This window comes from Corvus kubaryi, unplaced genomic scaffold, assembly GCF_017639235.1.
Source record: "Corvus kubaryi isolate FWS band 111438036 unplaced genomic scaffold, C.kubaryi_AGA036_p1.0 37308, whole genome shotgun sequence".
Lineage (NCBI taxonomy): Eukaryota > Metazoa > Chordata > Aves > Passeriformes > Corvidae > Corvus > Corvus kubaryi.
This window is the reverse complement of record NW_024581096.1, coordinates 9613459-9635879: the sequence shown is the minus strand read 5'-3', so window position 1 is coordinate 9635879 and position 22421 is coordinate 9613459. Positions and strand designations below refer to the sequence as shown.

At 41.1% G+C, this 22421-nt stretch overlaps 1 protein-coding gene across 5 annotated transcripts; it reads left to right on the top strand.

Moving 5' to 3' along the window:
* The first annotated feature begins 6 nt into the window (after positions 1-6).
* Positions 7-21443, top strand: FBXO4 (F-box protein 4). Of its 5 annotated transcripts, none has more exons than XM_042028428.1 (7): positions 7-118; positions 232-467; positions 2106-2326; positions 3321-3396; positions 3918-4096; positions 17955-18063; positions 20611-21443. In XM_042028428.1, the coding sequence occupies exons 1-7, from the start codon at positions 23-25 to the stop codon at positions 20639-20641; spliced, it is 948 nt and encodes a 315-aa protein (XP_041884362.1). In that variant the 5' UTR covers positions 7-22; the 3' UTR covers positions 20642-21443. The 5 variants fall into 5 exon arrangements, with proteins under 5 accessions (XP_041884362.1, XP_041884359.1, XP_041884363.1 ...); XM_042028425.1 differs by lacking the exon at positions 20611-21443 and adding an exon at positions 18453-19005; XM_042028429.1 differs by lacking the exon at positions 20611-21443 and adding an exon at positions 18213-19005.
* Positions 21444-22421: the final 978 nt, after the last annotated feature.

The window sequence follows — 22421 nt, the reverse complement described above, 5'->3', positions numbered from 1 at the left end:
GCGCGTGCTCCGGGAGCGCTGGATGCGGGGCCCCCGCGAGCGCGGCGGGACCGCGCCGGCCCCGCTCCCGACGCCCCCGGACGGCGCGGAGGGAGAGAGCGCTCTGCGGATGCTGCCGGTGAGTAGGGCCCGGTCGCAGGGCGGGGCGGGGGGAGCGAAGCGCTGCGTCCCGCCCTGTCCTTCGCTGCTGAATTCCTGAGTCGTTAAACCGCTGCTCTCAATGGTTTTCAGATCGACGTGCAGCTGAACATCATGTCCTTCCTCTCGCCCCAAGATTTGTGCCGTTTAGGAAGCACAAGTTGTTACTGGAGGGCAGCTGTGCAAGACCCGTTGTTGTGGAGGTATTTTCTCCTGCGGGATCTCCCCTCTTGGACATCTGTTGATTGGAAATCACTCCCAGATGTGGAGATTTTTAATAAAGCCTTTTCAGAGGTCAGCGACAATGCACTGTATGATTACATGGCAGTGTAAGTATCCCCGTATTCTCTTACATGACTCCAAGTGTGCCTGCAGCAGTAATACTCAGCCCCCAGGCATCTTTCATATTTACAGCAATAAAGCTCTGCTGTAAGCTGCTGTTTAAATTGTGATGTGTCTCAAATTCATTGTTTATTTTGGAAACACAATTTCCTGTTGTTCCACGGTCTGGTCAGCTCTTTTTGTTTGGAACTCAAAAAGAATGTAAAACATTGTAAAAAAGACAAAGCTAGTGCTATAAAAAATTAAAGCTTTTTGTAAACTGCATGTCTGCTATGGCACAGAAATCCTACATACCGTCGATCTTGATAAAGAAGTGTTCTTTACTCTCAGTGCTACGGTAAGCATTTTCATAAAAGTACCAAGAAGTCTTCAAACTACAGCAAGTGGAATGAATCTTCTTTTTTTTTTTTCCATCTTATGTGGAAGACCTAATAATAGAAAAGTGCACAGAATGTGCACAGAATAACAAGTTGTATTGTTTTAGCTCTGATTGTCAAAGGCTGTAAGACAAAGACTGGTTTCAGGTAGTATAGTTGAAAAGCATAGCAACACACTAAATGTGTTTAGATGACTGATAAGAGCTCTTAAGACAAGTAGATGATTCTGTGGTGATTTCTTTTCTAAACTTCATTCAGTCCCCTTAATTTGCAGTAGTGCTCTGTGGATTTGTTTGGGATTTTTGGTCTATTTGCAGTTATATTTTCCAAAGGTGGTGCTTAGTATGTTGCTTCGTGGTTAGTGCATCAACTTGTACAATTTCTGTGTCCTTCAGCCCCACTTAACAGATGGGAACAATATGCCCAGAATTTGAAGTGCAAAATATATACTGCTTTTGAAATTAGATTTGAATCTGTTTAGGTCTGAACCACCTATTTGAAACCACCTGTTACTGATTTCCACTGTGTCCGCATGCACTTAGTGATTTTGCTGATCTCAACTGAAGCATCTCAGTGTGGGTATTAAGTAGCACACATTTGGTATTTCCTTGAAGTGGTTTGTCCAGCAGCAGCCTGCCATGTCTACAGAAGCAGACTGAAGCTGCTTCTGTAGGATGTCTGTCTGTTACTCTTCGCCTCAATTACCAGTCTTTCCATGCCTTCTAGCATCCACACCAAACGAGGATTTAAGTTTGCAGAAAACACTTGTCTCCTTCCACAGCTTGCATGCTCTGTACCTACAGGGAAAATTATTCTTTTCAGGTGGTTACCTGTTGCAAACACAAAAGCAGTCTAATTAAGGTTTAAAATGCACTCATAAGGTTCATTTTTTAAATTTAATTTTTAATGTGACTCTTCTGCTTTTATGTTATTTTACCTATATTGTGTATTCAGTGAGGATAGGGAATTTGTGAATTTTTTTTTTAAATAAACTGAAAGATCTGTAGATAGAAGTGTATACTAAGGTCCAAAAAAGCAGCATTTGGACTTCAAAAGAACTGATGCCTTTGCCTGCTTTTTACTGGTGCTTGAAACCATCAGTTTGGACCTTTATAATTTTTGACCTATGCTTTGAGTTGTACCAGTACCGAAGCATGAGAGGTGTGGGACCTAAATCAATTTATATTGTTTGATTAATACCTCTTTTGTATTTTGTGTTTAATTTCTAGTTGCATCTATTTTACACAGATATAAAAGGAGCTGTCCTCAGGGTAGAAGAAGTTTGAAATCGAGCCGTCCTCGGTATGGGGCTGTGACTTCCTTTTTGCATTCACTGGTCACTCAGGCAGAACCTCGCTTTGCTATGTTTGGGCCAGGTTTGGAAGAGCTGGATGACTCTTTAGTACAAAAGATGATGACATGCCCAGAAATTCTGCTAGTAGCTGGCCTACCTCATAGACAAATTCATGGTAATGATGGTTTTGGCTTTTGGCCTTCATATGTTGTAAATAGATACAACACAAAAAACTTGGGAGGAGAAATGAAAAAAAGGAATGATTTTTTTGTATCCTTAACATTCAGTAGAATCATGGTAAAAACAAACCATTTTCTCTCTGATTTGTTCAGAAGGATACATGCAGTGAACATTTGGGACAAACTAACAGCTTCAGTGGACTTACGATTAAATTTGCACATTGTCAGAAGAATCATTTTGCTCCCTCTATTTTAATCCAAAATTCTGTGTTACAGCTGCTGTTGTAATTGATAAATGCAGACAGGCCTTTCTTTCAGTATTGCTTGCAGTAAGTGGCTAAAAAACACATTTGTGATTTTATACAGGAACTCAAGGCTGATTCTTACAGGATTTGGTATTCTGATATCAAATGATGTAAATTTTATTTAGAAGAGTTACAAAAGCAGGTGAGGGATTTTTTTTTTTATGTTTAAAAGAGTAGCTTTGAAAGTGTAATTTGACTTCAGTCCAAGCCAGAGGCAAAAGTGTGTTAGTTTTTACCTAATGGTTACTTCAGCATAGCAGAATTAGAATAATTAAATTGTATTTATAGGGAGCATAAAAATTATTTTTAGTGGGTTTTTATTTCTCTCATATGTCCTTTTCAATGCAGCTTGTCATAAGCAGACTGGAGCCTTTTCTATGCCAGTTTCAGCTAATAAACAAAGTCTGGCTCCATTCTGATTTAGATTTCTAGGTTCAAGTCTAATAATCAAAAATATGGAAATGGTTTTCATACCATTGACTTGATTTTCATTAAATTAAAAGTCTGATCAGCTGGAGCATGTATAAAGTTTAATTGTAAAATAGTAAATCCGCTACTGCTAACAGCAATATCTAGGCTTGAATATATTAATTTTGTGGCAGCACTGGAATTTCTGAACTACCACTTAATTGTTTTCAGTAGCCAAATACTTGTAATCACATATATTCATTTTTTTTCCCTCTAGGAATCGGATCAGGAGTCAGTTTTCAGTTTAACAACAGTCAAAAATTCAATATTGTGACACTGTATTCCACCACGAGGTAAGATAAGATCTGTTCTCCACCAGATAAAAAGTAGAGTTTCTCATTTGTTTCATACTTCTCTTTGTAATCTTGTCATGTGACTTTCATGTGCCCTTTCTCATGCATGGATATCCCTTATAAATTGAAGTTTCAATGCATGCCTTTGTTTTTCCTTTCTTTTTTCAACCTCTGAGTTTTCACATGGAAATAATAAAGCTTTTCCAAACTATTTACGTACCAAATGTGTACGACAGGTGCATTACAGGTGCCTCTATCCCTCTTGATACCTTGGTTGAGTCCCTTTTAAAACATTCTCTACTCACCCTGAGTGTTATTTTCATACACATCTTGCAGATTGCTAACCACCTCTATATGTGCACTCGGAAAGAAAGCAGGGCAGGAGGGGGCAGGGAGAAGTGAAACCATTTTCCTGGCTCAGCCCGTTTTCCTATCCTTTTCCTGTGCCACCTAGACTTTCAAAGACTCAGTTTTGGCATTCTCAGTTAACCTGACTACTGAAATACTGAAATATCTTTCAGTGTGGAAAGGAGGAGAGCAAGGGAAGAGCAAGCTGTTGCTGTGAATAAGATGTTTTACCAAGAGAACAGCATAGTAGGGAATCAGCAAGCTGTGCACTACAGTGTAATAGCTCAAGTGAGGAAGGTGTGCGAAGTAGTTGATGGATTCATTTATGTTGCCAATGCAGAAGCTCAAAAAGGTAAGGGGTTTCTCTTATTTATATTTCATGAGTAACTGGAGTGTTAGATTACAAAAAATATGCAATACATCAAAATCCATGTTCTGATCTTTTCAAAATCTGGTATTTCATCATTGCTTTCCTGTTGAAGAGGTCTCCTGTCCTAGACACTCTCTTGTCCTAGGGGTTATGGCCCCTTGTTTTTTTTATGGCATATACTGATACTGCTGCTATCTACATTACATGTGGGAAATTATCTGGAATAAAAAACGGAACAATTCAAAATAAACAAAAACCTTGTGTATGTGTAGGAGAAACCTCAAAGTACATGGTTTGTGGTGTAATAGCCCAGAAACAACCTTCACCAGGAAAACAGTAAAAAATGCAGTTAGTCTAAATCAGGTTAGTCCTGTAAGATGGTAATCCAAATAATTATGGTAATTGTCTTTACATTCATCAGCTTTGAATGGAGGAAAAGGGCTAGCTCAGGAAAGAGGCAAGTGAAAAAAAATTTAAGGGATACACTAAGGAGAAAAGTGCATTCAGTAGGGAAGAGCTGCTAAATGTGCAGTGTATGAGTATTTCTGAATGTCTTGTTGAAATTTTGATCTCTGTGAGGTACTCAGAAAACATTCTGATGTTAGGACTGAAATAGGCTGCCATAGAGTCTGTGGAGATCTTTAAATAACATCAAATGTCATTAATATCTGTGTAACATAAGGGCAGATGAATCAGTCTTGTGATAAGCAGAACAAGATTATTTGGCCTTTCCAGCCCTCTGTCTCATCACCTCTGAAACAAAATAAACCCCAAAAATGAAAACACCTTGTATTTGCATATACTTAAGATTCATATATTAAAAATTGTTTCTTAGAGCATGATCGTCCGGAGGAGCTGGCTCGTATTTTGGCAATGATTGATCCAGCCCTCGGGCCTCCGAACAGGCCTCTCCTGGTTTTGTCCTGTGTGTCTCACGCTGGTGTGAAAAGAATTCCGTGTGTTTACGTGGCACATCAGTTGCAACTAAATCTGCTACGTCAGCCCTGGATGGTACTTGCTCTTAAACCTTTATTTTCTGTTTTTCTGTGGATGAAATGTAATTTAGTCTTTCATGTTCCTGAACCATACCTACCTAAGCAAGTGTGCAGCTTTCAACTCTAGTACACGAGCTCTCTGCTAAAGTGGAGGATTTAGTTTGTCTGGTCCTCTAAGGTGAATCATTAGCCTATCTGGACACAAAGAACTAAGTGACTTGCCCAAAAGCACACTAGAGACTTAGATGGAACCAGAATGTAAGGAAGGACAAATGATGGTCTTGAAGGGAGTAAGGAAGCTTCAGTTCATTTAAATCTAAAGTCTTCAGTTTTTGACAGATCAGTTTTTAACCTAGGATCTGAGGTCCAGAGGTCCTGAACCCGTTTTTTTATGCTTGTCAAGCACAGTATCTATCAGCATGGTTCAGCCAAACAGGATTAATTTTCGTTGATGTTGTGCAGCTGAAGAATAACTTAATCAGAAAAAAACTCTGATTTGAGATAATTCCTTTGTTTTCATAAGGAAAATGTTTATAGGCTTCTTACACAACATACCATTTATAACAGCCTCTGGATGGGATATTACAAAATCGGAGTCTTAATAATATGCATAGAAGTCTAAAGCTAGCAGCATTTTTGCTCTAAGAGGTACAATAAAAATTTTCAAGTGGATTGCCATCTGTAAATAAAGTATAATGTTCCAGAATAGCTGATGGAACAATTGAAAAAAATTCACCCTGATACCAAGAGTGAAAGCTTTCCTAATAGGAGGGGGGTTTTTGTCTTCTTACTCTTATAAAACCTTTTTTGTCTAAAGGACCTTTACACTAGTGATAAAAATTTAGATTTGATTATGAGTGTTTCTGACTTTAGAGATAGACACACAGTGATACTAAAATACTGTTAGATCCTGTTAGTTGTTATCTCTAGTACTACATTAACTTTTTTTTTCCCCCCCACAGATGCAGGACACTGTAGCTGCAACTTTAGATGGATTGCTAAATGGAATTGAGTGGCTCTTGGAAGAAGCAAATAGTAAAAATGCATAGTAATGGAATTAGGCATTGTTGCACTGTATAAACCCTTTGGTGGTTTGCATTTCAGTTGAAGTGAGAATCTTGTCCTTCCTGCCAGAGTACTGTCAGAAGGGAAAATTAAAAAGCAAACCTGCATTTATTCCACTGCACATACTTAAATCCTTAACATTCTTCCAACTATAGTCCTGCATTAGAAGTATGAGTAGGATTGCCTGGATTCCAGTTGCCATGAAGAAGTGATTTGGAGGGACAATCTGAGTGGTTTGGTTTGCTTTGGTTTGGTTTATTTCTTTCAACCAGAGGCCTTTAGAGCACAATCTTTTCTCAATATATCTGATGGTCTAATATCTTCTGTAAATATATATCTAACACTACATTAGTTTATCAGCACAGCCCTATCACACATGTAGTAAATATATTCAGTGGAGATCTTTACAGTGACACTTCCTGACCAAAGAAAATATACTGTAGGTTGTACAGTAAAAGGCTGACAGAAAGACAGTAACTCCTGATTTCAAAAGACTGACTTCTCCTGTATTTTTCTAGAAAAAATGTCCAGACAAAAAATAGCAGGGGGGATTGTCAGCCCAGACCAAAATTCTAGAAGCAAACAAACACTGCTGTGTATGAATTGTTTCTTTGTTGTGATCTTACTTATTAACCAACCACGACAGACTTCAGCATCTTCTGCTTTCTTTTGCACTGAAATCATTAGCTTGAACTGGACGTGCCTCTGATACCTTGAACAAATGTTAAGTAGAATCATTAGTACTCCAGGACTTCATTGTATGCATACACTATCAGTTTTTCAAATAGTTGTGGCTATTTGCAGATGTGAATTGTACCTGTCTTGAAATTTTCCACACAGTTGCAAAAATTTTTATGAAAAGCAAAGCAACATTTTAAAGCTGGAATTGTGTTTTCCATATTGATGTCTTTTGGGATAGTCATAGTCTTCTGCCTTTTCCTGCTTTTATTACTGAGGGAATGTTCAGAAACTTTGCTTGGATTTCTGTGCATTTACTTGCTTTATTCTGGGATTTTTTTTTTTCTCCTATCTTCATGGAAATTCAGGTGTCTCACAATTTTTTCTTGGTACCTGGATAAATGACTGCATGGTGCACATACAGCTGTAACTGCCCTTAATCTGGGATACATGATTGATGATCAACACAGCTATGTCATTCCATTTGAGAAGATGTTTGAAATTTTTAATGAACTAGAAAGTATCTCTTTTTCATCTTTTTGCACAATTAATTCATCTTTCTAGATAATTGTTGTATGTGTTCTAATCAGGACATACGGGAGTTTCACAGGAAAATCCAAAGGAATATGCACAATGAAAATTCTGTGGCTTATCCCTCTTTTTTTTTTTAAGTGTACGTGTGTTTTGCCCTTTAAAATAGAGCAGACACAATGGATTTACGAGTATTTGGGTTAAAATTCCATGCTTTGTGACTGGGTGTATGTGTTTTTCCTGCTAGTCAGAGTAATTTCATAGTGGTCTATATGCAGGGGATTGAATGCAGCAACCTGATGCTGTATTAGCTGCTATGACTATGGGAGGGTTATGTAAGATCCTCATTCTACTTTCTTCATGAGGAATAAATGATTTTTTTAAACAGTGTTTAGTCTTTCTGTGTGTGTTAAGCCCCCTCCATGTGTTCATGTGTGCTCACATACTGCAATCACACTGTCATAACAAATGACAATTGACATCAGTAGTCATTGATGAACAACATTATTGTATGTTACCAGTTTAATTAACAGATATTAACTCACTGTCATTTCAAAAGGTTAGGAAAACGTAGAGTACATAATTTTTCTTAAAGAACGTCATTTAGATTAACTTAAACCTAGGATATCTTTCAGAATTACAGGTTTGAAGGGTGCAGTCTGGAAAAAACCAGTGGCAATGAGAACCCTCTGCAGTCGCAGAGCTCCATGATGGAGTGCTGTGGTGGATCAGCACAGGCAAGGAAGATGAGCCTGTGCACTGTCCAGAGGAGCAGCTGAGGTGCACAGAGGTGTGCTGTGGAAGAGGCAGGCAGCGTGTTGAGCGTACATACAGTGAATAGTTGCAGAGATGCACAGCCTTTTAGATTTGACAATTCCTACTATTTAAATTTAAATTCCTGAGTCTGCTGGATTTAGAAGCACAGCAATCAGTTTAGCTTGGGACTATCGTTAAAAATTCAAAAATAGTTGGGTATGGAATACTAGAACATGACTTAAGTGTATTTAAAAATTTTAATGTAAAAAGAAAATCACTTAAAATCTAATTGGTTTTGTATTTATCAGGGTAGATGCAACTGTGATGGGTTTGTGAAAAATTAAATCAGGATCTGAATCCCAGGAATCTTTCTTTCCTGGGGATGAAGGATTCTAACAGCACTAGAAAAAAATTGCTTTCCTGCCCATTGAGGCAGATTGTTTATCTAAATAGTGGTCCCAAAATAAAAGGTTAAAATAACAATACATGTGATTTATAAGAAAACTCAGTTAATGAAGCTTCACCTGAGCAGCTTTCCAAAAAAGAAAGTGGCTATGGGAATGCTAATTTTCTCATCTTTGGAACTTTGAGTAACAGAAATGCCTGCTGCCAGCTCCAGAGCAGTGCCTGGGGGCACCTGCCAGGCTGTTATGACAGAGGGAGCACACTGTCACTGGTGACATGTCTCTCAGGTTATGACGATGTTGGAGCAGCCCTGGGTAGTCACAGAGGGTCTAAGCAGGAGTGTCAGGACCCTTCTAGTTGCAGCGTCAGAGGGAAGCTGTGGCTCACTGTGTGCCCTGCAGGATGGCACTGCTGATACACCTCAGCCCTGATGCTGTCCAGACAGTGTCCCTAAACCCTTTGCCAAAATTGCTTCAAGTAATCAATTGCACTCCCTTCTCAGTGCAAGAAGCAGGTGCAGTTATAGAAAAACCTATGGGAAAATCAACATGCTTTGTAAAAGCTTATAGACAGGGAATATGCTGCCTCTTAATCTGATGGGTATTGTCAATATCACTTTGTATGGTAGCATGAATATCACAGCTAAAGAGAATAGATGGAGTTGCTGTCAGGAAAACATACGGAAATAATTGCTGACATTATTGCAAAGTGATTGATGTCTATGATTTAGTGTGTTTTTTGCATGCCACTCTAGCACTAGTGGTTCTGGATAAATTACTTTCCTCAAATATACAAGTTGAGAAATAACATTCTTTGGTCAGTTACAGAAGGTGATACTATAGCTAGAGCTTGTGCTTAAACCTCAGGCCCAGAGGATGTCTGAACAAAGGCTGCCCTCAGTTCTTTTAGGAGGACGAAACTGGAATCAAGAATGTAGGTAGTAGGCATTCAGAAGAGACCTAACAAACAATAAAACACAGTAGATCTGGATAAGGGGTATATTTAAGAAGCAGTGAGATTAGATACCTCCTGTGATATGCAGAAAAGACTCCACTACTGGAATAAGTAGTAAAGTAGGTATGTTTATTCCAGCGCTGGGACGCATGGGGGATAGTTCCTCCAAAGCCATGCGTACTGACAGCTGCATTCAGCTTGGTATTTATCGAGCTACAAGTTCCATATTCATTGAGTTTCCCAATACGCCTGTACATATTCATCACCTAGCCCCTCCTAACCTCGCCTCGTATTACAATGAGCCCAAAAGTCATTTACATCCACGTTGTGCTTGCGCAGTGTTATCTGGTGGTCGTGGCCAGGGGTCGCTGAGATGGATAAGTGTCTTCCTCAGATGAAGTAAAGGGTCTTCCTCATTCTGAACTTTTCACCTTTCTTCCCTGCGCATGCTCTTTATGTCCTTGGCCCAAGTCCAAACTTCAAGGCTGGTTTAAGTTAGGTTGAAAACAGGATCTTTGGTCAAGATTCCTTCCCTTTATCAATAGTCTTGTATCTTCTCATCCTGCTTTGGTAGGCACAATAAGTGTTGAGCAAGCTGTATGCATTGCTTCTAACAAACAACTTAGCAAATCATTTAAGCTCTGCTTCCCCATCCCCCTGATTCACCTGCATCAGCTCACTCCTGCTCCAGCATTACCCTGTCTGTGCTGAGAAGCTGTTCACAGGTGCCAGTCTGGGTAATACTGGCCAAGGTTCCCAGGCAGCCAACATCTTAAGGTTCCTTCCTCCAGCCTCTTAAGTGTCTTTAGTGGCCCTTTGCTGGATTCTCTCTGGTTTGTATCTCTCATACTGCAAGCTTAGAACTTGTTGCAGTGGGGATCCTGCAACACGCATATACCAAACCAGGTGTCCCGTGGAAAGGAAATATATATGGACAGACAGATTCTTGCTAGCTGTTTCAGAGATGTTTATTTCTCCAGCCGCATGGCCGGAGCTCTGCCCAGGAACTGTTCCAGTCACGGGACCAAGGGTCCCTCTGCCCGCGCAGGGAACACAAACCAACCAATGGGAACGAGGCTGAGCAGGGACAGGGAAGCCCCGTGTCTGTGCCCTCAGGGCCCCTCTCCCGGGGCTCCATGGCAGGGGAGGGACCCCAACACCTCACCCATTTTATTTTAATAAAAGGAGAATGAAAACAACTGGATAAACATAACAAGAACAGTTTCAAAACAAAACAAGCCACCCTCCTGAGTCTTTAAATGTCCAAACAGATTCTGTGGAACATCTTAGGGCTGACAGAAGGGAGACAGAACTCTCTGAGCATGCTTTGTGGGGAAACTGAGGCAGGAGAGGGTTTAACTTCTTCCCTCCCCCTTTTCATCCCCCACTCGGCATTGGAAAGGGATTTTTGGGGAAACAACTGGCAAAAGCATGGTTTTGTGAGGGAAACCATGGGTGAAAAAACGGATTGGGAATACACTGGGGGTAATAGGACATAGGGTAAAAGGGAAAGGTGGGATTAGGAAAGGGAGACTGTAGGGGGGGTTTACAAGGGAGATATTGTCTAACATGACTACGATTTTTAGCATATATACTGCCTTTTACAGGAACACCATCAGGCCCAGTGACCTGCGATGCTTGTAACCCTTTTCTACCTCGTATAATTTTGAATTCCACTACCTCTCCATCTCCCAAGCTTGGGATGCATTTTTCAGGGTTATTCTTTTTAATAGCAGTTCTATGCATGAATATGTCTTGCTGGTTGTCACACCTTGTTATAAAACCATAATTTTGCTTAACATTATACCATTTTACTATCCCTAAGGTCTTAGTTACTATGATCTTTTCCTTTTTCCGAGTGGCTTCTGTTTTCTGTCTCGCTGCGTCTTTGCTCTCTCTTTCGGTCGCTCCCGTGTTGGAATTGTTGGGGCTGCTGGTGCCTGCGCGCTCTTCCCGGGGTCGCGTTCGGGGCTGCGCGGGCCGGGCCGGGCCGCGCCGCTCAGTTCTCCGTGCGTCACCTCCTCTGGTCGCAGCTTCGCTGCCGATGCCAGGCGCTGCACCCACGTCTCGGCCGGGCCCCCGAGCGAGACCCCCCTGCGCCCTGCTCCAGCGCACGTTTCGGCTGGGCGCGGCTCCGTTCTACCGCCACCACCGCCAGCCGCCGCCCGCGCGCCGCCCCTCTCGGCCGGGCGTTCACAGGGCTCGCTCCACCACGCGCTGCGTGGGGCCGGGCGGGCACCGCCGGGTCCCGCCACTCCCGCCACGCCTCGCTCCGCCACCGACACTGCTGCTCGCGTGGCTCCGCCCGCGCGCGGGAACTGCCTCGCTGCTGCTCGCAGAGGGCTCGGTGCACGTGGCCTGGGCCGCACGGTCCCTACGCCAGGCTTCCCTTCACCAGGACACAGCTGACATTGCTCAACAGTCTCGGTAACTAAATAATATTCACGAAAATATTCTTCCATCGGCATATATTTTGACTCCAGTATTAACTGTGTCCAAACAGTTTTCCAAAAGCCCTTGGTAATAATTAAATCCCAAGAAACATAGAAAAAGTTCTTAAACAACCATGCCAGGAAGTGTTTCAGTTCTTTTTGAGCTTGAATCAAGCTAAAATTTACAAATCGTTGTTCAAGAATCATTTTAAGTTTAAGATAAATGTCCATATGCGGCTCTGAGAGCCAAGAGTCTTCCCACCGTTCCTCCATAGTTTAGATATGGAATAGCAAAGCAAAACCAAGAAGAGGAATCCAAAGTTTCCAGGGTTTACTCACACAAATCAGTCGCTTAGGGATCGGGGATCGTTCTGCCCGCATTATCCACCATTTGTTGCAGTGGGGATCCTGCAACATGCATATACCAAACCAGGTGTCCCGTGGAAAGGAAATATATATGGACAGACAGATTCTTGCTAGATGTTTCAGAGATGTTTATTTCTCCAGCCGCATGGCCGGAGCTCTGCCCAGGAACTGTTCCAGTCACCGGACCAAGGGTCCTTCTGCCCGCGCAGGGAACACAAACCAACCCATGGGAACGAGGCTGAGCAGGGTCAGGGAAACCCCGTGTCTGTGCCCTCAGGGCCCCTCTCCCAGGGCTACATGGCAGGGGAGGGACCCCAACAAGAATTGGACACCCTGCTCCAGATTCAGACCTACCAGTCCTGGGCAACGGGGAATTGAGCACTTGTCCTCAATGTAGCCTTTGTCACTGTGTGGGCACACTACTGAATCCAGGTTCATGGGTCTCCCAGGACCTCAGCTCGCCTTTGCAGAGCTCCTCCAAAACCAGTCACCTGTCCTGCACACATGCACAGAGTGTTCCCTACTGGAGGCAGGACTTTGCTTATCATCAGGAGGTTTCTGAATCACCCGTTAGCCCACCGAATGGGCTAACAGTATTCTCACTTGCAATATTTCTGGCTGTCCTTGCACAAGGAGCCTACTATCTCTGGGAACACCAGCCTGCGTGTGACAGCATGCAGAGTCAGTCACCTTATGGGAGAAAAATGCATTCAGTCTTTTCCTGAGGGCTGAAATCAATCAAGTCATTTGCTCCATCAAAAGAAAGCTGAACAATACTAGTCTTAGAGTCTCAAAATTAATTCCTCCGTAATATGCAAACTACTGGTAGACAAGAGCTCTAAGTATGAAACTCTGATACAGTTCCAGAAAACTGTATCCACCCAGCTCTGTAAAGTGTTTCACTGTGAAGTAATCCTGATGACAACCCAGAAAGACCTACTGTATTCAAGAAATGATTTCATATTACTCTTTACAAGGTGATAACAATAAGCCACACTTTTCCCACATAAGAATAAAGGAACTGAGGTAGTTATGTAGTAACTGAGGACTGAAGGCTGTACACCTTAATCCATAGTGCTCTGTTGATAAAGAAATATCATTTTGGTGAGTTATCTCTCATGTCTTCCCCACAGACTTGAATTATGAATGCCTGATGTCATGGGAGACACGTTCCATAAATGGGAACATAAAAGGGCTACTCATCAAGAAAAAAAAACAAGAACAAAAATTCTCTACTTGAATAAAATAATCTTTTATGAAAGGTTTTATACAAATTTCCTAAATGTATCTAGAGACACCAGTTGCTTAGAACTTTCTCTCATAAGACTGGTGGCATTAACAGGCAACTCCCTCAGTAATTCAGCTGGCTTCATCTTAAATTTTGTGAAGATTTAAAACAGTGTCCGTACCTTTAGTTCATATGAAAGAAATAGGTTAAATTTGATCTGCATATATGCTGTACATTAAATTCTGTGGGATGAATTAATTTTTTTCTTGAATCTGAATCATGAGGATTTAAGTAAAAGAGTTACCTGGGAATCCTCTTCTAAGAAAACAACCTTCACTCATCACACACCCAGACCTTGGGCTGTATAGCATAGGATGCACTGACACAGTTACACATCAAGCTTCTTTGAAAAAGCACACACTATTTGCAACAAAATAAATGCAAATTACAAGTTTAACTAACGAACAATATTAAAAGAATCTCACGGGGTTTTTTCCAAACTTAGAGACTCAAATTTTGTAAAAGTATATATTATTGAAACCAAAGAACCCAGTTTCCTGACTCCTGCTACATTCATCTAAAACAAGAGAGGTAACTCTGAGTATCATCAATACATGTTTGAATTATGTACTTGAATTCAAGCATTTTTCAGTCTTGTATTGAAAAGAATTGCTGCTGAGCCAGTATCAATATCCTTCTTTTCAGTTGACAGACTTGAACTGCTTTTAGGCTCACTAAAACAAACAACAAAAATTCTACCAAGTTACTATGTTTTCTAACTTGCTTTTTAACACGGGAACTGAGTTGATATAAATCAGCTGGTGTACAGACACACATTTTGACCCCCCACTATTCTCTGATCACTTGTTCCAGTCACAAGTAGCTAATAAGATACAAATAAACTGGAAAAAAATGACTGAAAGGACATACTGTTGTAAAGATTTTTAGGGGTGTCGTGGTATGCCTGAGGGGTTAAATAGTTTGAGGGCCCCAAGTGAAAAAGAGGCATTGGAAACTGCTGACACAATAACCAACAAGATTCATGGCAGGCAATTAAAACCAACAGCCACAGAAAATTCTGGCTAACATTCAATAACCTGATGCTGATGTTTCCACAGTGCCTATTGTCTATGGGTGTCTACTGCCACCTGAGTGACTCTCTCAAGCCTAACATGCTGAGCTAGATCCGGTCTTACTTTTCCCTCAATAGTAGCTTCCATGCATCTCCAGTCTTTAAGTATTCCAGCACAACAGTTTCCTTCCTGCCCTCTAGTCTGTGCACCAGATTAAATTCATTGGCCTGATTTGTGATTTGCCAAGCAAATCACAATTGTGAAGTCAGGTGCGGGAGAGAACACAGAGCTGTGCTTCAGCTGGACCACGTGAGATCCTGCACTCAGAGGGGCAGCTATATGCCAGGAATACTCTCCTAATTCTAATCACTTTCTGCATGTATAAATTTATCCCATATTTGAGCACACAGAGTTGAATACACCAGGAGAAAGGAAGGTCTTGGAATTTTGAAACATCCACAGAATTTCAATAGTTATGGCACAATATGCAGTGAAATCCATGAAGTCTGATCTTGTATTCCTAGTGAAAATGCTTCTTGGATATTTCTGTGCATTTATATGTTGCTAATTTGGTTTTGTTTTGTGCACATCAAAGTGGAATGAAGATAACTGGCTATTGGACTATCAATGTTGTCACAGTATTCCCTGCAATGGCCAGAAAGGTCAGGTTGCCCCAGTGAGGGGCTTGCAACGCACCCAGAGATTGTCAAGCTTCATATTATCTGAGTGCAGGTAGAAGTTGGCACAACAATTAGGGCACAACAATTACAGCATCACTCCTCAGAACGCATATCATTTTCCTAACACCTCTGAAATACCTAGCCAGACTGCCTACAATCCAAAGTTGCCTCCAATTAGATATTGAACTCAGAAAAAATAGCTGTACTTGAAAAACTGTAAGAAGGCTTTATTCCTACCCTTATTCCAAAATAAGAGTACTTTGTTCATTTGAAGTGGATCAAATTATGCCAGCAACACATATCCCTTTTCTGGGAAAACAGCATCAGCACACTGGATTTATACTCTGGGATAAAATACTGTAAAACAGTCCCAGAGTAAATTCACAGAAGGTACGCCTTAAATGACAATGTCTTGTAAGATAAACAAATACTGTGTTTCCAAAATAGAGATCCAATTGGCTAAATCTTTGAATGAAGTATTTTTATTTCCCCCTGGATCACCGTTTGACACAGTGTAACTACAAGGGCTCTGTGAAACACACATCCTGGCCTCAGCAAGCTGCAGACCATGCTTAGACATGGCTGCTTAGACGGCAGATGCAGCACAACCCAAAGAGATGCACTGGGATAGTGTTTGCACCTTGACTGCACTGTATGGTTACAGCTCACACTGTCCATCCCAGCTGGCAGCAAGCCATAACAAGGAGTAATGCAGCCTCACCTCCTCTGAGGTTCCAGAGCGCTGGACCCACCCAAATCCTGAAATTTACTCCCAGTCACATTGATAAAGAGTCGGAGACAGTTTTTAAATAGAGCATAGATGTAGCCTGAATCCACTGAAATATGTTCCTGCTGTCTCAAGTAAAGAGAGGATTGGGATCCTCTAACTCACTCATGTAGATCAAGGAATCAGTAAAAAATCCCCCCATGTATTTGTCCCCAAGGTTTTCATCACATGACTATTCAAGGATACTTAAGTAGGGTGTTGTTGAGAGTACCTAGAGACCCAAAGTCCCTATACAGAGACAAAGTGAGAGACCATCAGAGAGCATTTTGGAGATTTTGTGCTACTTTAGCATGTTGCAACACCACTGCTCCTAAGAATTTGGTTTACAATATTTAATTCTTTTGTTTGTTTTAGCTCTTTGAGACAGACTGAAAGTCTTGTGTAAAAAAGTGCTCAGTTTATACTCCCAGCTTATACTCTGCCTTTATCTGGATACTGGCAATATTCTGTTCTGTTTGTTGCTGTCAATCACACACCAAGGTCACAGTGCTGCTCCCTTGGCAAGTTGCTCCACTGTTTGCAGAATAATAAGATGTTCCTGTACAGACTGTTTATTTCAAAGTTTAGAACATAAGAGTGAAGTTTTGCCATAAATGTAATAAAGTCAGTGTTATTAGTCCTTTAATATGTTCAATGTGCTGTAGAATCTGACTACAAATTCAGACCCTTCAAGTACCACATGTGTGAGAAGGATCATCTAAGTCAGTAGTACTCATATGCCTGAAATTTAGCATGTGAGCCTTTGCAAAATGAGTGCCTTACTTTTCCTTTAGAAATTATGAAAGACATAGATAGATAGATAGATAGATAGACAGATAGATAGATAGATAGATAGAATAATTCATTAAATTTGTTTCTTATTCAGTTGAAGTATTCTAGTCAGGCTGATGTTGAAGCTCTAGGTTTATTTGATTGTATGGACAACTGATTGTATGGCTGATTTCACTGTCAGAAACTGAGGCCTGCAATTCATCTAATACTGTGCTCACCACTTCACCTCTGGATAGAAAAAGAAACACCTTTGCTTACTTTCTTTGGGGTTGGTGCAGTGATTTTCCCTCTTTAGCAAACTGCTACAAGCCTGTAATTCAGCTACTGGCATAACTCAATCTACAGCATAATGAGGAATCTCCCTGACCAGGGTAAGCTAGAAGAACTTGGTTTCATAATTAAATAAAAAGGAATTAGCAGTATAATTTTCAGTCAAAAAGACATCAATCAATACCAATGACAGGGGCAAAGTCTGCTGTTTGATTATTTACTCTACTTACTTCGATTCAAGAACCAAATGCATTTTTATTGATCTGCACAGGGACACCTCTTCCAGTTGGTAACTGTCATTCTCCTCTTCCTTACTTCCAACCCTGCTTGCAAGAGGCTTGACCCGAATGAAGAGAGGCACACCTCATATGCTCCATATCCTGGTTGTTTTCCAGTTCTGAGTTTTTTTCACTTTCTTTCATTACCTGTACTTCTCAAAGTTGCACCTTCCATGGGTTTTCCAGGCTTTCTAGTCTTCTTTCCCTTCTCTGACTGCTCATCACATCTCTATTTCTTCAGCATCAGTCATTTATATAAGGTCTTTGGAATGGCCGTGGTGGATTAGTCTACCATCTCTAGCAGATAGATATATTATCTACAGTGACTGGACATGAAATATATTTTCCTGGCCCCCAAAAATTTGTTTTTCAGACATTCTGAAGCAGTCACGATATCTTTGCATTTATTAACACTAATAATTTCTCCTCCTTGTCCTTTTTTGTGTGTCTGTCTCTTTTCTGTCTGCACATTTTTAAAGCCCAGCTCATCTATCATCTCTTTATGTAGGTGAATCATGGTTTCTTTATCAAATTCTCTGTACTCAGATTTTATTTTTTTTTATTTCTGCAGCACCTACTGTTGTCAGCCAGAGGCGTGGGAGCAATTTGAGCAATGAACTGTTCAAACAAAAACCACGAAGATTGATCTTACTCCAGTGCAGTAACTACTTAACTATGAGGTAAGAAACACAGGGGGATAAAACTAAGTGGCACTGCTTGGACTGGATGAGAGTGGAAAACTCTGCACAGTGATAAAAGCATCACCGTAAAACAAAACTTTTAAGACATTTTTCTGTATTTACTCACTCCCTTTCTGATGTTGCTTTAGGTAAACAGTGATCTTCCCTGTGTCTCAGGATTGTCCAACCTGAATGTGTAAACTCTCACTGCTGCTTCTTTCATTTTATTATGAAGAATCAAAGACTCTTTTTTCTATTACATCACTAAATCATGGGAAGTGAAAAGAAGCTGGAAAATCTATCACCTGAAAATATGATTTACTTAAGTCTGATAATTGAAAAATATATTTAGAAATGTTCTACCTGAATATCCCTTTTATGAATTCTAGGTCCCACTCTTTTGATTATCATCATTTTCATACACTTTGAAGAGTGTACTGCCCTTGAAAAGAGTTTGTGAGCTTCTGGGTCATGCAACAGTCTGCTGGGCTAACAGGAAATAATAAAAATTGAAGCTGAAACCTAAAGCAAAAATATGAGTTGGAGGCTGGGAGAGACACTGGATAGTCTAGATGTTTTTCTGTGGTGCTTCTCTTGGAAAAACTGAATTCTTAGAATTTAAAAGGCAAAAAAGCCAGATGTATTTCAAGGCATGTCCAAGCCTCTTAGTTCAGAATCAACTCCCATAAGAATACCAGAATGACAGTCTCAGTGTTTGGTCCATAGGTGAAAAAGGAAATTAATTAATTTTCAGGAAATTAATTCTCATTTCCAGAAAATCTGTGAGCTATTTTTAAAAACTGCATCAAATTCACTATTTTTGTACGGAAATAAGGAACTTTAGCACTGTCTTGAAGGAAAGTACTTTGTACTGTTAAAAATAGCTGTGATACTCTTCATGAAAACTACTCAGTAAAGAGTATTAAAAATTCATTCTTAAAAGTAAGACCCATTAATTTGTCCTGGGGTTTTGGGATTTTTTTTCTATTTATTTTGTGAAATCCAGAAAAAGACTGAATCAGTGGTTTTGTCATTTCCCCCAAAACTAACTAAATGGGACAAGTTTGCAGAAAAGCTTGGAAAATAATTTTAGGTATGTGGTAATAATTTCTTCCATCATATGCAGGCATTGCAATGGAAAGAATATGTGACTTCTACACTATGTATTAAAAATGTAGAATGGAATTGTTGGGACACCCTGTCACAGCATACAGAGTATCTCAAAGCAAGGGTCAACAGCCAGATTCACAGGCTTAAAGTTCTTTCTCTCTAACAGAATTCTACATATAATCCTCAATATTTCTCTCTTCAGGACAATGAGGGAGAGTGCCACTGCTGCCTAATTAGTTCTCTGCTGCAGAAATGACAGTGAATGTATTTGTCATTGAAAAAGAACAGAAGGCACTGAACTAAAGAGCTGCCACTGTAGTGACACGAAGCCATAGAATCACAGAAAGTTTGGGGTTGGAAGGGACCTTTAAAGGTCAGCTAGTCCAGCCTGCATTTGAAAAGGGGATACTAATAAGCCTGAAAGTACACACAGGAAAAGTCTTTGTATTTCACATCGTCCTGCAAAAAACAGTCACAGCACTTGAGAAGGATCAACAGCAGTATGATAAGAATCTATACCATCTCTGCAATCAGCTATTGTCACCTGTTAGCCTAAGCATTTATCTAAAACTAAAAAGAAACTTGATATAGTTTGAAACTGATACGCCTTCTACTAAATGTAAAAATGACAGGGACTGCAGCAATGCTGGGAACATTTGGCATTTTTTAACACAAATATAGTTGCTTTTATGTGACTAGTAGAAGAATTTGCCACAAAAAGAGATTTAACTACTTTATGAATACTTTCCCGACACTTACTATTTCACCTTGATTAATGATTATGGTTTAAGCCATAAGCTGCATGGGTTCCTGTTGCAATCCAGTTTAGACCCAGGAAAGCAAAGCAAGCTAAGTCTCTGAGCATAAACCGGAAAGAACCTGGAAGGTTCAAAATATCCCCAGAAATGAGATTAAAACCAAACGAGGTTAGATGTTGTTGCCAAAAAATGGATGTATTTTATTTGATAGTAAAAGAGGCAAAGAGAAGGGAAGAGAAAAGAAAGAGAGAAAGAAAAAGAAGTGTGCGTGGGGGGTGGGGGAACAGGGAGAGGTGACAGGGGTTAGATGGAAGCAAATCGCCCATCCAAGGGTCCCAACGACGTCTCGTTGCTCCCCTCCATCTGGTCTGCTGGTGGTGAGGGTCCCCCGTTGCCGCTGTGGCCACACCGCCACATGCTGCTGCACGCCATGCCATGCTGCCACACCACACGCCGCCACACGCCAAAGAGTGCAGAATTCCGTGGATTAATATACGCTTTGGGCCAGGTGGGAATGCCCACGTGCCTCTCTTGCAGGGGCTGGCTTGACAGTGTGCCTTGCAACACTGAGGGTCTGCTGCATCATGGGCAAGGAAGAACTAAAAGAATATCCTACCTACAGCAGGATGTTTGTTTGTTTAGTATTTTGTTATTCTGCTATTTTGTTCTGACCTTTTAGGCATGGAGATGCCCTGCAGCAGTATTACTGAGAAAGAAAATGCCTGCATATATCAGGCCAGAGGCCTGGTGGCTTTCTGCCCTCTCAAAAGGATCCTCCTTGTTTTATGTCTTTGGGTCTGTAAAGAAACTCATTACATCAATGTCAAAAGTCAGTCTACCAGGCATCCAGTTTTGTTTAATATCTTTATTGATGATGTGGACATATTGATACGTGCACCCTCAGTTCATGAATGACACCAAGTTGGGTGGGAGTGTTGATCTGCTGCAGGGCAGGAAGGCTCTGCAGAGGGATCCGGACAGGCTGGATCAATGGGCCACGACCAGTGGCAAGAGGTTCAAAAAGGTGAAGTTCCAGCTCCTTGGGTAACAACCCCAGGCAACACCACAGGCTGGACACAGAGTAATTGGAAAAGATGCCCAGCAGAAAAGGACCTGGGGGTGCTGGTCAACAGCAGCTGAACATAAGCCAATGTGTGCCCAGGTGGCCAAGAAGGGCAGTGGCACCTGGCCTGGACTAGCAGTAGTGTGGCCAGCAGGACCAAGGCAATGGTCATCCATCCCCCTGTGCTTCACAAACTTTAAGGTTCCCTTTCTCTCTCTGGAGGCCTTCAGAAATTCTGAAATAAAACTAGAAGAACAGCTGGATTTCTGTAAGGAAAATGAATTCAATGTAAAAAGGAAAGTAGATGTAAATTTTTAGAGAAGGAAGTGATACAGTGAAGCAAATGACCACTGCCTTTGTGAGTGCCGATATCAAAAGGAATGGCAGAAGGCTCTTGTGAATCGTACTGGAGAAGAGCTTCTATGTTCTAGGTGTATTTACAGATAAACCAGTGTTCAGAAAGGACTGAATTCATTCAGAGATTTGCAAAAACACCATCTCCAGGAAGAAACCTCCAATACTATGAAACTCTTGGAACAACGAAGGGATTTTTGAATCAGGGATCAGAGCATTCCCAGAAAAGGGCAGTCAGCCCTGGTGGTCTCATGAAGTTCCTTTTTAGCTCTGCCAGTACAGCAAAGATGTAAACATTTTCTGTCTTTTTGCACATTGATGAAATGAAGATTTGAGATGATCAAGGCAATCTAAATGGTACCAGAGGATTTTGATTTTCTAATTACAAAGTGCAACTTCTTGGAGACCTGTGACTGGCAATCCCATCCAGAGCCCAGAGAGAAACAAAAGAGTGCCTGCATGTGTCCATTCCCTCTTTTCCACGGAACTCAGCACATCACCCCTCTGTGAACCCAAGGCAAAACACACAAGTTCTGTTATGCAGGTTGTCGGGTCTAAAAAAACAGTAACACAGACTGCAAAGATTGACATACAGGAAATATAATGCTATATATAAATATATATATGAAAAACATCTAGGTCACCTAGAACACCTGTGAAAAGGCACTGTCAGACAAATGGCAGCTGAGACAGGTAAGCAGAGGCGAGGGATCTGCACACATGGTCTTGTACAGCTGGGTGAGCTCTGCCACAAAGATCTCTAGTGACAGGTGGAAGCTGTTGCTGAATTTGTTGCCTTGGGCTCTCCTGATCCCTCCTGGGCATTCTTCTCACTCTGCTTTGCCTTTGTTTTCACTCTAATATTTGCTGTCCAAAAAAGAGTAAGTACTGGATTCTGCTGATACTTCTTTGTCTCCCTGGGTCCTCCTGTAGAAACAGATTTCCGAGAAGACTCCTCAGATATGAGATGAAAGCACAGTTAAAGGATTGCACTGCAGAGGTTTCCCCAGAGCACTGCCAGGAGTTGTCCTGGCACTCCAGCACTGTGCAAACACTTCATTGCCAATGGCAGC

Bases quoted from the DNA above. Each gene is read 5' to 3' on its own strand.
- FBXO4 (XM_042028424.1), top strand. From the start codon at position 23: ATGCGGGGCCCCCGCGAGCGCGGCGGGACCGCGCCGGCCCCGCTCCCG. The intron at 2,327-3,320 runs GTAATGATGGTT...TTTTCCCTCTAG, and splicing joins ACCTCATAGACAAATTCATG to GAATCGGATCAGGAGTCAGT. The intron at 3,397-3,917 runs GTAAGATAAGAT...AATATCTTTCAG, and splicing joins ACACTGTATTCCACCACGAG to TGTGGAAAGGAGGAGAGCAA.